The 17021-nt window shown below is 42.3% G+C and overlaps 1 protein-coding gene across 2 annotated transcripts in view; it reads right to left on the reverse strand.

Annotated features, from left to right (window-relative positions):
* Window positions 1–2009: 2009 nt before the first annotated feature.
* The window catches only part of ap1g1 (adaptor related protein complex 1 subunit gamma 1), a 140495-nt gene continuing 125483 nt past the window's right edge, over window positions 2010–17021 (reverse strand). For both annotated transcript variants that reach the window (XM_033035631.1, XM_033035630.1), the window contains one exon: window positions 2010–8353. In XM_033035631.1, coding sequence (XP_032891522.1) covers window positions 8252–8353 — 102 coding nt within the window. In that variant the 3' untranslated portion in view covers window positions 2010–8251. The remainder of the gene's footprint in view (window positions 8354–17021) is intronic.

Genomic DNA, 17021 nt, shown 5'->3' on the forward strand with positions numbered 1-17021 from the left:
CCTGACTAGTCTCCCAGTTCCTGCTGCTGAAAAACATCCCCGTAGCATGATGCTACCACCACCATGCTTCACCGTAGGTATGGTATTGGCCAGGTGATGAGCAGTGCCTGGTTTCCTCCAGACGTGACGCTTGACATTCAGGCCAAAGAGTTCAATCTTGGTTTCATCAGACCAGAGAATCTTGTTTAGGTGCCTTTTGGCAAACTCCAAGCAGGCTGACATGTGCCTTTTACTGAGGAGTGGCTTCCTTCTGGCCACTCCACCATAAAGGCCTGATTGGTGGAGTGCTGCAGATATAGTTGTCCTTCTGGAAGTTTCTCCCATCTCCACAGAGGAACTCCGGAGCTCTGTCAGAGTGACCATCGGGTTCTTGGTCACCACAAGGCCCTTCTACCCCAATTGCTCAGTTTGGCCGGGAAGCCAGCTCTACGAAGAGTCCTGGTGGTTCCAAAGTTCTTCCATTTAAGAATGACGGAGGTCACTGTGCTCTTCGGGACCTGCAATGCTGCAGAAATTGTTTTATACCCTTCCCCAGATCTGTGTCTCAACACAATCCTGTCTCGGAGGTCTACGGACAATTCCTTCGTCTTCATGGCTTGGTTTTTGCTCTGACATGCACTGTCAACTGTGGGACCTTATATAGACAGGTGTGTGCCTTTCCAAATCATGTCCAATCAATTTAATTTACCACTGGTGGACTCCAATCAAGTTGCAGAAATATCTCAAGGATAATCAATGGAAACAAGATGAACCTAAGCTCAATTTTGAGTGTCATAGCAAAGGGTCTGAATACTTATGTAAATGTGATATTTCAGTTCTTTATTTCTAATTACTTTGCAAAGATTTCTAAACACCTGTTTTCGCTTCTTCATTCTGGGTTCTGAGATTTGATGATAAAAAAAAGATTTTAATCCATTTTAAAATATCGCTGTAACGTAACAAAATGTGGAAAAAGTGAAGGGGTCTGAATACTTTCTGAATGCACTGTAATCGAACTGTGGTCACTGGTCCCAAAAGGCTCCTCCTTCATTAACGTGCCCTTCCCAATTTCCCAATTCTAGATCCAGTGTTGCCCTCTCACGTGTGGGGGCCTCCACATACTGTTTAAGAAAACTCTTCTGAACACTTTTGAGGAATTGCACCCCATTTAAACCCTTCACGCTATGATTTCCCCAGTCTATATTGGGAAAGTTAAAATCCCCTACTACAACAACCTTATTTGACCTGCAGCTGTCTGCAATCTCCTGGCACATTTGTTCTACTAATTCCCATTGACTATTCGGGGGTCTGTAGTACACCCCCAACAAGGTGATCATCTCTTTCTTGTTCCTCAGCTCCACCCATATAGCCTCACTAAACGAACCGTCCGTAATGTCACCTCTAACCACTGCCGTGACATCCTCCTTAACCAACAATGCAACCGCTGTCGTCTTTTTCCCCTCACCTGTCTGCCCTGAAGCTCATGTACCCGGATTATTGAGCTGCCAGTTCTGCCCCTCCCTTAACCAGGTTTCAGTCATGGCTACAACGTCCCAGTCGCTCGTACCTATCCATGCCCTAAGCTCATCTGCCTTCCCGTCAGGCCCCTTGCATTAAAATACATGCAGTTTAAACCAACCCTCCTTCCTCACTCTCCGCCTTTCACCTGCCTATTCTGGCCACTAACCTTTCCCACACCACCCTTCATACCAACTTCTAGCCTCTCACCTGCCCCTGCCCTGCATGAGATCCCACCCCCCCCTGCCAATCTAGTTTAAACCCTCCAGTGTAGTATTAGCAAACCTGCCCACTAGGATGTGGTTCTAAAATTCATCACATAACCAACAAATGCAACAAAGATAAATTGTAACCATGTTATCCAGACTTACGCATCCTAGTAATAAAACACTGCAAAAAACTATGGAGTTTTCTGTATATTTTATTAGTCAATGATCAATTTTTGCAACCCAAAAGACAAAACATACAAATCTAAAATGACCCAGTTAAGTGTTTATAACTTTTATGTCTCATCCACTTCAAGACCAATGGACATTTTGTACAATATCTCAAAAATAATTGTAGTAATTATTTTCCCAATGATAGATGTATTTCATAAAACTTACAATATAGTTAAGAATAGAGAATCACAGACGAGGCACATCTGATGAAATGGAAAAAGTGAAAAATTTGATGCAATTGAAGATTCCATCTTTCGCAGGGCACCATGTGGTACAGTAACAATGCAGAACAATGGAATGCCAGCTTTCAAAACTGCAGGCTCAATTTCCCCAATAAAATTTGCTTTAAATGTATCAGGAAATAGAAATCAAATATGAAAAAGGCTATTTACACAAAAAAATCATGCACCCTGACAGAATTCCAAACAATTTTTAAAAGGTTTGGATTAGATACGAATAGTTTAAACAAGTCCCCAACATTAGATAACTTTACCTGTATTTTACACATTTAGTTCCAAATCAAGGCAACTTTTATGCTCAAAGTCAGCTTCCCTCAGCATTCACCCCTCAATCTTTGCAATGCTTCTGAGAATAGCAGGAAAGTGGAACTGCACTCCTCCATAATTCTGACAATCATACTTTCCTTTAAATTGAAAGGAAGGATACACTCACTTAAGAGATGTCAATTTGCAAAATGGCTTGGTAATTAAAAATATGTAGCATAATAGCAGTCTGTTGCATGAATTATTTGCAATGAGGAATCATCTTTGCAAAATCAATTTCCTGCACTGATCATCAATTTAAGTATATTAATCTGGCAGTAATTAATGTGCTGGCAGATAACATAAGACTTAAGAATTCAATTAATTCATATGTATTAATTTATGCTTAACCCAACTCGAAATTCTTGGATGCATCCATGAAATGTATTAAAGCAGTCCCACAATAAAGTGAACATTTACACCATATGAATGAAAGCCGTGATTTAGAAAATCTCTCCAGTACTCAAAACACTTTGCCATCTATGATCCAGCAACACAATGAAGGCTGCACTTTGAGCTTTGAAGTGTTGATAAAGCAAATCTATGGGTTCAAAAATGAAGGCTGTACAGCCTTAAAGGTGCAAGTGCAGAACCAGCAATCTCTTGCTCTCAGCACACATTCAAAGCAATAAAAACAAATGTTAGTAGATCAACAAAATCTTAAAACATGCTGACCAACATTTTTTCAACTTTATTGCACAGTGTATGAAAGGAATTTAATTTAGTAGTCAAAATGTCTGTTTGATTTCTTAATCTTAACCACCAACATCATTTTAAACACCTCCAGCAGACTTCAATAATACAAATATTTAATTAAACTGTCTCCTCTTCAAATATTATTTGACACTATACATTTTTCTAATATTCATATGAAAGTCTCTATACAACTGTATGGGAGTGCTTGCATCTCCTTTCCACTGATTTTAATATTTACACCTGCCAGTGCTTCCAACTCAAATCACTACATTTTGAAAAAATCTTATGCTATGATGAATCAGATTAATAACATTAAAAACTAACATTAATGCTTTAACATTGGGACTCAAGAAAGGTCACAGCTCTAACAACTATTTTACTGCCCACAGATGCTGCCCAAACTAGCTCTGTGTTTCCCACATTGCTTCATGAAAATATTTTGTATTAATTTAATGTATACACATCTTCCTGGCCTATCTACAATTCAAAATTATGATTTAAAAATCATATCCAGTCAGCATTCTTTGAAAGTATTCCAGTTTTGATAAATTCCATATTTTCTGTTTAAAGGAAAATGAATTGTTAATTACATTAAAAAAGTGGAGTGGTCATAATCTGTAGCCAATACATTCAATTTCACGATCATGTTCAGTTCACCTCATGTAGTAATATAATAAGGAAACAAAGAAAATTACAATGCCATGATTACAACAAACAAACTAAAGGTTATTTAACTTTTCCTCAGACACACATTAACATATGATAGCTGAGGTTCTAGCATATCACCAATTCAGTTTAGTTTAGAGATACAGCATGGAAACAAGCCCATCGGTCCACCAAGTCCATTGATCGCCCATTCACACTAATTCTATTTTATCTGATTTTCTCATCCATTTGGGGCAATTTTACAGAGGCCAATTAACCTACAAACAGCATGTCTTTTTCCAAACTGGAAAAAAAATCATAGTGAGAATATGTAAGCACCACACCAAAAGAAACAGAGTCCAGGATTGAACCTGGGTCTCTGTCGCTATGAGGCAGCAACTCTACCAGCTGCGCCAGTGTGTCACCTACAGTTGCTATATACTCTGCTGAGATAAACTGCACTGGTTGAAAAATATATGGAGCACTTAAACCAAAAATAAAAGGACTGGAAGCATGACAATTAATATCCTTGTTATGGATTAAGAAAACATTTGGATCCCTGCCAACAGGAAGTTATTAAATTACACTAACTAAATAACATTAATGCTTTAGATCAATGGCTTTAATTGGGACTCATGAAAGATCGCAGATCCAAAACTGCTTTATTCCCCACAGATTCTGCCCAATTATCTGGGTACTTCCAATATTTTCCATTTCAGATTTCCAACAAATGCAACATTTTAATTTTACTTTGATATTAAGCCTTATCTTTAAATGCACTGGTCTGTAATAGAAAATAATTTCTAAAGTGTGCTAAAGTATTTGCCATCAACATTTAACATAGCTGTCAGCATTCTGTAAATATCTGTGTAGATTTCTTAATGCAAGTCTTTTTAAACATATGTGGACTTTTAAGAGCTCATAACCCAGCAATTAATGTACCTAGTCAGGGGAGGGGAGTGGATTTAATAACTGACTGCATAATTCCTTGCCTAATCACACTTCTTACACAGTTGCAATTACTTAATGGCTGAACAACTATGACCACATCTCCTATAGATACATTTAAATAATTAAGTGGACAATGGACAGTTTACCTTATTAAATTCCAAAAACAATTTCCATCTTACTGGGAAACTGTACACAATGCAATTTTCCAAATGTAAGGTAATTAAATAATGTAAATTTACTAATGGACAAGGCCAACTTTGAAGGTATTGGACAGGAACTCACTCGAGTTGATTGGCGCAGGGAACTATAGGCCAGTGAGTCTAACATCTGTGGTTGGAACGTTACTAGAACATTCTGAAGACATACATGATAGGATTGATCAGGGAATGTACTTGGCAGTGTCTCACACATCTGATTGAGCTGTTTGAAGGTTGACAAGGGCAAAGCTGTAGATGTTGTATGTATGGATTTAAACAAGGCATTTGACAAGGTTCCGCATGTCTCTGAAGGCTGCTCTGGAAGGTTAGATCACAAGGAGAGCTTGCTGACTGGATAGAAAATTGGCTTCATGGGAGGAAGCAGAGGCCAATGGTGGAAATCTGTTTTTTGGACTAGAGGCCTGTGACCAGTGGTGTGCCTCAGGGTTAAGTGCTGGGCCCATTGCTATTTGGCATCTATATCAATGATTGGGATGAGATTGTTCAAGACATGATTTAATAGGAGCTTGAGGGGCAACTTCTTTTACACAAAGGGTGGTGGTTGATTTGCTTCCCTGATAATATTGAATGAGTGGTCAGAGCTGCTGAGGCAGGTTAAATCAAAAAGTTTTAAAAACATTTGGACAGGTATTAGGATAGGTTAGAAGAATAGGGACCAAACAAAGACAGTTGGGCCTAGTGTAGACGGGGCATGTTGGTTGGCGTGGGAAGTTGGGCGGATCGGGCTGTTTCCACGTTGTATGACTCCATGACTGATAAAAAACTTGATATAATCTTTTTTTTTAAATAACAGAATTTATAAAATGGAGATTGCACAGGCATTTGAATAAGGTATTGAGCTAATGAAGTTATCTGAAATTGTCAATTAACTAACAACAAAATGAAGTCTGAAGATAATAACAATCCATAATTATGGTTCTCTGTTCAATGCTCCTACACATAAATCTAAACATACAGGTGCTGACAAAGCATCCCCAGCAATATCAACATTTCTTTTACTTTAAAATCAGAATGAAACAGCCTTATGATTTCATGTATTAAAACTAACAATTGTGATAACTTGCAATTCTACCTGCTATTTTCACTATAATAGGTATAACAGCAAATAATGCATTATTCCTTTCAATTAATTTCTGGGTTTTACATGAAGAAAGCAGAATGTAGTCAAGATGCTTCATTTACCAGAGTACTCTTGTTAAATGATCATTTCACATTGTGCTTATAAAAAATCGCTGGTGGGCGCGGACCCGGTGGGCCGAAGGGCCTGTTTCCGCGCTGTATCTCTAAACTAAACTAAAAACACACTGCAACTGCAAGTCTACAACTCTGTACATAAAAGTTACGTTTTAATATTCTTAAGAGACCAGGAACAGTTGTCAATGTTGTTTTTGAATCAGTACACGCCAGTACGACATACCGGCACCGTTAGAAATGGTAAGGTTGCTTGATATACAGCAGCCATTGGCGTTGCAGGAACTGTCATTTGCTTTCCGGCACTTTTTTGTCTACAAAAAAAGCACTGGCATTCATCTTTTATGTGGAACCCTAAATTTAAAAAAACGTAACCTGCCTTTGCTGTAACATGTATTGAAAGAGTTTCATTTTTACGGATGCTGGCATTAAGGGCAAGAGCATCAAGTAAATATATCACCAACTACATTCACCACTTGTCAAAAACTATGCAATGTTTCTATGTGATAAAAATTAAATATCCTTTTTTTCTGAATCCCATCCAACCAGTTAAAATATCAAATATAATGGCCAGTAGAAGTAGCATTTTCAGAGCAGGTGATCTGTTGTTTTTGGACAATGACACTTTTTTTTTTACATGTGATAAGCCAGTTAAAATTTTACACCATAAGCAAGGTCATGATTTTTCACTCGGAATTTTGCTTCAATGCTTATTCTTTGTTGGGTCACGACTTGTATTGCAATTACTCTTCATTTGGAGAGCCATTGCAAATGTTTCAAGTTTCTCTTAATCCCACATTGTTTTAATACATCAATTTGTAAAGATAATCAAGGAACCATTTTGCAATTAAGTCTATGCAATTGAAAATGCAACTGATTTGATTTTAATTTATTTTCAAAGGATTCATGGATTAAGATTTGTTGGATACCCATCAACAAATAAGGATTATAATATATTATTACGACAGAAATTTTTTGTTGTTGCCATTTTTAAAGTCGAATATGCAAACATTAAGTCGAAAATAATAGTTACATAATAAGTACACAATGGCATTTCATGATTTCATGATATACATAAAGTTGTCCAAGAAATATATAAAACCAGGTCATTTGATTTTAAATGGATCAGATTTTGAGACGAAGCAAAAGTGTCTGCTAAGGTTTTACGGACATAGTTTGTTGACAGAAATAATCAAGTTGCTAAACAAAAAAGGAATATCAATCATAAATTCCAGTTAAGATGAGTAGAAAAGTTTGCTAATCTCTTTTCAGTGCAGATCAAATCACCTAGTTTGTGCTGACTCATATAGGCTATTAAAATGATGTTTTTGAAAAATGATATTGTTTCTCATATCAGGATAATAATAATTCACTTCAGGTTCTTGCCCTAAATATCGATCGTCATAGACATTTAGCACATTATTAAAATTCTGCAAATGAACTGGCTGAATAAGCATCAGCAATCCCCCCACCACTATAAGTACATTTACGGTTGAGTGTCATTCCATTAATAACGTTCACAGGTAAACGTTAAAAGGTCAAAAATGCTTTTGAAGACCATTGGACATTTTATTATGAAAAATCCATTCTGGAATGTGAAAATTATTACGATACAGAGCCCACCAAGCAATAACACTGTCTACTCCAATTTCCAATAAATGTGAGTGATAAGAGACAAATGATAGCTTTTTGCTATCTTGACTCCGAAATCTTGTAAACCCACTGAACGTTTATTGACTCTAGGGTAGCACTAAGTGGATTACATCTGTGCAATTGTTCTAAGTTCTGTTCTGCAAAGATCAGTAGCGTAAAGCAGGAACAATGTGTAGTGCATACCACGAGCTGATACGCCAACAATGACCTTGATGTTGATAGAGACTAACATAGGTAGGTTTCGAAAAATCAATAGCAATTGTAGGCATGATAATCCTCAGAGTTGTTCATTACTTTTGTATCCCACATTCAGGACATATTAAGATGTGCATGGAGGCACGCTTAGGATACGATCTTCCTAATGATTTACCAAAATCCATTGGTGGAAAAGAGGGGTCTTGCCATCCAAAAACAAATATCACTGCCACGATTGAGGGGGGAAGTTATTTACTTCTGCTAAATCTTGCACCGGTGATCCGTTGAGGTTATATGTCACCTTGATCCTCATACGAAGCTGTTGCTAGAAACAAAGATAAAATTAACCAGCATTACCAAACAAATATGAACTAAGTAGCAATGACTGGTACTTGATCAGCAACCCAGAGGGTGAGTCTTCAGTTATTATACATAGCAAAGGTACAAAACTGTGCAATGAGTTTGGTATCTTTTAGATTAGGAGAATACATTTACACACATACCCTTGTTATCTGTAGTGAACACTGACTGGGAACTTGCTATAACTACCGAAAGTAACTTAAGCATCATTCACTCAAACATCACCTTGATCTATGATTTAGACTCTTCAATGTGGCTTTATAGTGATTGTGAAAGAATACGGCTGTTTGCACAATACGTCGAATGGACAATAATTATGACTTGCTAGTGTCATCCAAATCCATCATTACATTTTTTTAAATTAAAGCAAAAATCAACCTGAATTGCAAATAGAGAAGGCATCATTGCTTAACCGATGCACAATTGAAGGTCTTGCATCAGGAAAAGGCAAGTTTTTTATAAAATTAAAGTTGGAGGGAATTGAAATTTAGGAGAGAAAATTTGCAAATAGAATTTGTAAATATATACATATAATTCTTGGCAATTTTCAAACGAAACTTTTGAAATGGAAACTTTTGGCTATTCACTCTGAAATCAATGAACCTAGACCGTGGCATTTCATTGCAAGAGGCTGAAATGGAAAACAAACTCATGGTAGGGATTGATTTGGGGAACAGGGATATTATGGCCATTACAGAAACATGTTTGAGAGAAGAGCAGGACAACATGGAACAACACAGAACGAAGCACAGCCCACAATGTCTTTGCAGAATATGAAGCCTAGCTGATCTAATCTCATCTGCATGGACATGATCCACATCTTTCTATTCCCTGCATTTCCATGTCCCTACCCAAAAGCCTCTTAAACTGCACCATCGTACCTGCATCCACCACCATCCTGGCAATGCATTCTAGACCCCACCACCCTATGAGTAAAATATTTGCTCCATACATCTCCATGAAACATTCTCCCTCCTAGCTCACAAATATGCCCTTCAGTGTCGGGCATTTTCACCTTGGGAAAAAGGTTCTGACTGCATTTCCAATCTACCCAGCTCATAATTTGAAATACTTCTATTCGGTTTCCCCTCAACTTCTGACGGTCCAGAGAAAATATGGGTGAATTTGTTGGAAGCTAAGGAATTAAGGCAAGGAGTTTTGATGTCTTAGAATATAGACAAATGACCAAAGAGGACACATTGGCAGCTTCAAAGGACATAAAGGTGAATAATTCCACAGGGTGTGGCCAAGTGCAGCCTCAGACCTTGTCTGAAGGGTGGCGAATGCAGGTCCTTTGGCCCAATTCGTCCATGCCAACCAAGATGACCCATCGAAGCTAGTCCCATTTGGCCATGTTTGGGGCTAAACCTTTTCTATCCATGTACGGGTCCAAATGTGTTGTAATTGTACCTGCTTCAATTACTTGTTCCATATACCCACCTAAGGTGCTCCTCAGGTTCCTGTAACATCTTGTCCCTCGCACTGTCCCAGGAATGATCCCAATGGGTCAAAAATCTGTAACCCCGTCCTCCCCACCAACTCCTCAGCCACGCATTGTCTCTCGTCTCTTTGTATTCTCACCCTCACTAACACTTGGCACTGGGACTAATCTCTGGGTCACAAGTGTTGAGGTCCTGCTTTTTAACCTTGCACGAGCACATCTCTTTTTTGACATGTAATTTGTGCCAATTTGCAACACGACATCTGGCTGCACACCCTCCCCTTGAAAATGTTCTGCAGCTGCCCCGAGGCAACTTAGCAGCAAGGAGGCAACACACCATCCTGGAGTCCATGTTGCTGCCACAGGACTTCCTATCTATCCCGACTAGTGAGTCTCCTATCATTATATCGCTGTCTGTCCTCTGTGATGTTCAAAGGAAAGACTCTGAACTCTTGAAGTGTTGTACCCCAGTGTCAGGTCTGGTGCCATAGACCTTAATGTTCCTACTGTTGCTGCTTTCCTATGAACGGTCAGCCCCCAACAGTATTCAAAACGGTATACTTGTTTGAGAGGAATAGTTACAACGGATTCCTGAACTCTCTACCTACTCCTTTTCCTGGTCAACTCCCAGGATGTCGGGACTGACATATGATGAAAGAATGGGTCGACTGGGCTTGTATTCACTGGAATTTAGAAGGATGAGAGGGCATCTTGTATAACTTATGGATCTTATATACACGTATTTATTTATGTGTATATATGATCTATGCTATATAGACACACTGAACTGTTATGTATTTATGCTTACAATACTCTGTTGTGCTGCAGCAAGCAAGAATTTCATTGTCCTATCTGGAACACATGACAAACTCTCTTGACTTGAAACATATACAATTCTTAAAGGATTGGACAGGCTAGATGCAGTAAAAATGTTCCCGATGTTGGGGGCAGTCCAGAACCTGGGGTCACAGTTTAAGAATAAGGGGTAGGCCATTTAGGACTGAGATGAGGAAAAACACCTTCACCCAGAGTGTTGTGAATCTGTGGAATTTTCTGCCACAGTAGGCAGTGGGGGCCTATTCACTGGATGCTTTCAAGAGAGCTTGATTTAGCTCTCAGGGCTAAAGGAATCAAGGGATATGGGGAAAAGCAGGAACGGGGTACTGATTTTAGATGATCAGCCATGATCATATTGAATGGCAGTGCTGGCTCGGACCGAATGGCCTACTCCTGCACCTATTTTTCTATGCTTCTACCAGACAATCGTGAGGTCATCTAGCTACAGCTCCTGTTCCCTCATGCTGTAAGTCAAGAGCTACAGCTGGACACACTTCCCACACTTGCAGTCCTCAGGGCTACGGGAAATCTCCTAGTTTTCCCACATCCCCCAGGAGGAGCATACCAGTACCCTAACTGCCACCTCCTCTACACGAATACCAAAGAGGAGTTACAAAAAAGACCCTGCCTTATCTTACTATCTACCCTCTGCTCATCCTCTCTGGCTGAGTCTCATGAGCTAATGCAGGGGTCGGCAACTTTGTTCTGCATAGGGGCCAGGACCCAATCTGCGAGTGGATGGCGGGCCACATCTATTGCCATAGTTAATAAATGGAAGTAATAATACATACTAACTGAACTTTGAATTATATTTATATATTTAAGCAATATTCTGTCTACTGAACATAGCAGTTAGTTTGAGACGCTGTTATTGAAACTACCCTCACCCCTCTGTCCTAAACTTCATGCACTCTTTGTTACACTCTCTTCCCCACCCCCCATTCACTCTCTCCCTCTCCACCCCCTCGCCTCCCCTTTCCCCCATTCCCTCTCCACCTCTTCCTCTCCTCCCCTCTCTCCCTTTCCCCCATCCTCTCCCTCCCCACCTCCCTCGCCCTCCTCTCCAAGGTCCAGTCCCGTCCATTTTTTTCACCCTGAGTTTACAGTTGCTTTATTCCCTCTCTCATGCTGCAGTAAATTGAAAACTGATCACTTCTGGGAAACATAGAAACATAGAAAATAGGTGCAGGAGCAGGCCATTCGGCCCTGCACCGCCATTCAATATGATCATGGCTGATCATCCAACTCAGTATCCTGTACCTGCCTTCTCTCCATACCCCCTGATCCCTTTACCCACAAGGGCCACATCTAACTCCCTCTTAAATATAGCCAATGAACTGGCCTCAACTACCTTCTGCGGGAGAGAATTCCAGAGATTCACCACTCTCTGTGTGAAAAAAGTTTTCCTCATCTCGGTCCTAAAAGATTTCCCCCTTATCTTTAAACTGTGACCCCTTGTTCTGGACTTCCCCAACATCGGGGACAATCTTCCTGCATCTAGCCTGTCCAACCCCTTAAGAATTTTGTAAGTTTCTATAAGATCCCCCCTCAATCTTCTAAATTCTAGCGAGTACAAACCGAGTCTATCCAGTCTTTCTTCATATGAAAGTCCTGACATCCCAGGAATCAGTCTGGTGAACCTTCTCTGTACTCCCTCTATGGCAAGAATGTCTTTCCTCAGATTAGGAGACCAAAACTGTACGCAATACTCCATGTGTTGTCTCACCAAAACCCTGTACAACTGCAGTAGAATCTCCCTGCTCCTATACTCAAATCCTATAACTATAACATTCTGTGAACATGATAAGGAAATGTTCCATCAGATCCCCTTGTATATTTACGGTTTTATCTTTAATTTATGATTCCAGGACAGAATGGTCAGTATGGAAATGGAAGTTAAAATGATTAGCAACCAGGAGATCAAGCAGGCCGAGGTGGACCAAGTGCAGGTGGACCAAGTGCAAATCTAATCCACACCTGGCCTCACTTTACACTTGGTAAAGGAGGTCACATTGGGAGCACCGAATGGAATAGATGAGGTTAGTACATGTGAATCTGTCTCACCTAGATGGAGGGGGGGGGGGGGGAGGGGGAGGAGGTATAGGGACAGGTGTTACAACTACTGCATCTGTACCTGCTCCCCTTCTGTGATTTCCAATAATCCTCCTCTCTTAACAAGAGTTATGTGAAATCCTCTCACTGCTCCCCCTCTCTGATCCCTGGTACCCCTCCTGTGGCATTTCAACTGGTCCACTGATATCTTCCACCCTCTTTGTCCTTCAATTTTTTTTAAGTCGCCGCTCTAGACATGTTATATTCCTGAAGGGCATCATTGTTTTTAATTTCTTTATGTGTGACTTATGGTTCCCATTTTATGCAACCCATGGTATCATTTGACATTCAGATTTCCTTGGAATTGCTGTCATTATTTTTCACCCGCAGATACACAACGAGACTACACTCTCATCATTTCTTTTGAATGAGGTCATAAAGCTTAGAAACAGGCCCCTTGACCCAACTTGCCCACCCACACTGACCAATATGTTCCATTGAAACTAGTCCCACCTGCCTGCGTTTGGCCCGCATCCCACCAGAACTAACCTTTCCATGTGCCTGCCTAATTGTTTCTTAAAAATTGCAATTGTACTTGCCTCAACAACCTTTTCCGGTAGTTACCCTTCAGTTTCCTATTAAATCTGTCCCCCCTAACCATAAACCTACAGTGCCCTCCATAATGTTTAGGACAAAGACCCATCATTTATTTATTTGCCTCTGTACTCCACAATTTGAGATTTGTAATAGAAAACATCACATGTGGTTAAAGTGCACATTGTCAGATTTTAATAAAGGCCATTTTTAAACATTTTGGTTTCACCATGTAGAAATTACAGCTGTGTTTATACATAGTCCCCCCCATTTCAGGGCACCATAAAGTTTGGGACACAGCAAGGTCATGTAAATGCAAGTAGTCATGTTTAGTATTTTGTTGCATATCCTTTGCATGCAATGACTGCTTGAAGTCTGCGAGTAATGGACATCACCAGTTGCTGGGTGTCTTCTCTGGTGATGCTCTGCCAGGCCTGTATTGCAGCCATATTTAGCTTGTTTGTTTTGTGGGCTAGTCCCCTTCAGTTTTCTCTTCAGCTAGGACGACCGGTGGCGCTGTTACTAGCTGCCTCCGCCCACGGTCTGGTTGTCTTTTTTTATTTTGTTATGTTTAGAGTGCTTTAAAAAAAAAAAGTTTTCTTCAAATATTTCATGTGGGGTGAAACGGGTAGGGTAAGGGGGGAACCGTCCTTCAGTCGCTTCTTGGCAAGAATGAGGTTATTTTCCGAGTCATGTCCTCGCCACCCCCCCCCCCCGGCCTACCAACTGGGACCGGACCAGAGCTTCAGCAGCTGCGGCGCAGCGCTCGATACATCGCGGAGCGGGCGAGGCCTTACCTGGGATCGCCGCTTGGAGCACCGGAGTGTTGGGGCTCTGCTCCAACATCGCGGAGCCGTGGGTGCGGAGCTCCCAACTCGGGCGGCGCTGACTTTAACATCGCGGAGCCCTTAGACCCTTTGCTGGGGTCGCCAGCGCGAGTCTCCGTCCAGCGCAGCCTGTGGACATCGGGAGCCGCGGACTCCGATGGAAGGTGGCCGATTCAGAGGTCCAGGCCGCTGAGGATGTTCGACGTCGGGGTTCCATCGTTCCCGGCGAGAGGGCCTGAACATGGCGGCGACTACAGGGTGCTAGGGAGGCCCCGACCACGGGTGAACATTGGAGAACATCAGCGAGGAGGTTGACTGGACTTTGGTTCCTTCCCTCACAGTGAGGAACTTTGGTGCCGCAGTGGGGATGTTTGTGTTGTGGACTGTGTTCTGTGTTTTATTTTATTTTATTTTTTTTGTATGACTAAGGGAAAAATAATTTTGTTGTCTCTTAATTGAAGACAATGACAATAAATTAAATCAAATCAATAATCAAAGCAAACTCCTAGTGGCGGCGCGGCTCTGGCTGCAGCGGCTCTCCGGCAGTCCTGTTTGTTTTGTGTTTTTTGGGTTGTTTATTTTCGTTTTGGTTAGTCTAGTTTTGGTTTTTAGTTTCTGTTTTGGGGGGGGGGGGGGTTGAAACAGAGCTTGCTGTCTATCCCTGCGGGGGAATGCGACTTTTTTGTCGTATTCCCCTTCTCTGCCTCCGTCTGCGCTGAGGCCTAATGGCGGAGCTGGCGACCTCGAGGCTCAGGAGGCAGAGCCCGCCGGGACTCGCCCTGAGCTCGCTCCCGTGAGGACGGCCCGGCTCGGGGCTGGAACAGGGCTTCCGTGAGGGGCTGTGACGCTCCCGTGAGGCCGGCCGGCCCGAGGAAGGAACGGTGCTCCCGTCGGAGTGGCCGAGCTCGGGGAGGTACGGCGTTCCCAGCCCGAGGGAGAAGCGGTGCCCAGTCGGGGCGGCCCAGCCCGAGGGAGGAGCGGCGCCCGGTCGGGACGGCCCAGCCCGAGGGAGAAGCGGTGCCCAGTCGGGGCGGCCCAGCCCGAGGGAGGAGCGGCGCCCAGTCGGGGCGGCCCAGCCCGAGGGAGGAGCGGCGCCCAGTCGGGGCGGCCCAGCCCGAGGGAGGCGCGGTGCCCAGTCGGGGCGGCCCAGCCCGAGGGAGGAGCGGTGCCCAGTCGGGGCGGCCCAGCCCGAGGCTGAGACGGTAACGGCACTCACGTGAGGGCGATCCGGCTCGGGGCTGGAACGGTGCTCCGGTGGCTGGGACTGTGTTCTTGCGGCAGTGGCCTGAGTCCGGGGTTCGGCCGCGGGCCAGGGGCTGCGTCAGCAGGACTGGTGGGCGGCAGCTTCGACCACCCCGGGCCGCGGTGTTTGAGCCACGGGACAGTTGTAACATCGCCCGGGGGGTATCGCCTCAGCGCAGAGGGAGAAGAGGAGGGGAGAGACTGCAGCCCTAAGACTTTTGCCTCCATCACAGTGAGGAGATGTTGGGTGGACTCACTGTGGTGGATGTTAATATGTGTTTATTGTTGTTTTTTATTGTATTGTATTGTATGTATGACTGCTTCAATTTCGTTCAGACTTCGGTCTGAATGACAATAAAAGGCTATCTAATATAAAAGGCATGCTAAAAGGGTTCTTCTTCTTGCGTATGGTGTGCACAGCCTAAAGCTGTAGGACAACTTGTTCTATTTGATCTTATTTGATTGTGCACGCCGGGTTGATTGCAATCGTCGAAACAGGGCAGACCACGTGAAGGTTGCAATCTTCCAACCCCTCAATTGGGTTCAGAGCGGGTGATTGACTTGTCCACTCAAGAATTTACTATTTTTTAGATTTGAAAAACTCCTTTTTTTCTTTAGCAGTATGTTTGGGATCATTGTCTCGCTGTAGAATGAACCACCGGCCAATGAGTTTGAGGCATTTGTTTGAACCTATTTTTGTGGCTAACCAGTGGTTTGCATCTTGCAGTGTAGCCTCTATAATTCTGTTCATGCGGACAGTGGTCATTGACAAATCCACACCCGACTCCTGAAGAGTGTTTCTGATCTGTTGGACAGGTGTTTGGGGATGTTTCTTTATTATAGAGAGAATTATTTTGTCATCAGCTGTGGAGGTCTTCCTTGGCCCTTTGCAATTAGTAAGCTCACCAGTGCTCTCTTTCTTCTTAATGATGTTCCAAACAGTTGATTTTGGTAAGTCTAAGGTTTGGCTGATGTTTCTAACAGTTTTATTCCTGTTTCTCAGCCTCATGGCTTCTTTGACTTTTATGGCACAACTTTGGTCCTCATGTTGATAAACAGCAATAAAAGTTTCCAAAGGTGATGAAAAGACTGGAGGACAGACTAGGTGCTGTTCTTATACCTGCATTAAGGAGGTATTTAAACACACCTGAGCAATTACAAACACCTGTGAAGACATGTGTCCCAAGCATTATGGTGCCCTGAAATGGGGGGGGGGGGACGGGACTATGTATAAACACTGCCGTAATTTCTACATGGTGCAACCAAAATGTATAATAATGGTCTTTATTAAAATCTGACAATGTGCACTTTAACCACATGTGATTTTTTTATTACAAATCTCAAATTGTGGAATACAGAGGCAAATAAATAAATGATGGGTCTTTGCCCCAAACATTGTGGAGAGCACAGTATATCCTCTGGTTCTAGATTCCCCTACTCTGGGCAAAAGACGATGCGCGATGCCCGATCTATCCCTCTCATGATTTTGTAAACCTCTATAAGACCACCCCTCTATAAGCCTGCTCAATTGCTCTGTATAGCTCAGGCCCTTGAGTCCATAGCACTGCCGGTATTCTCCCCCACAGCTTTATCCACCTTATTTCTGATAGAGTAAAAAACCACAGTGGTATCATTTGATT

Source organism: Amblyraja radiata, chromosome 17, assembly GCF_010909765.2.
Source record: "Amblyraja radiata isolate CabotCenter1 chromosome 17, sAmbRad1.1.pri, whole genome shotgun sequence".
In the NCBI taxonomy this organism is placed as follows: domain Eukaryota; kingdom Metazoa; phylum Chordata; class Chondrichthyes; order Rajiformes; family Rajidae; genus Amblyraja; species Amblyraja radiata.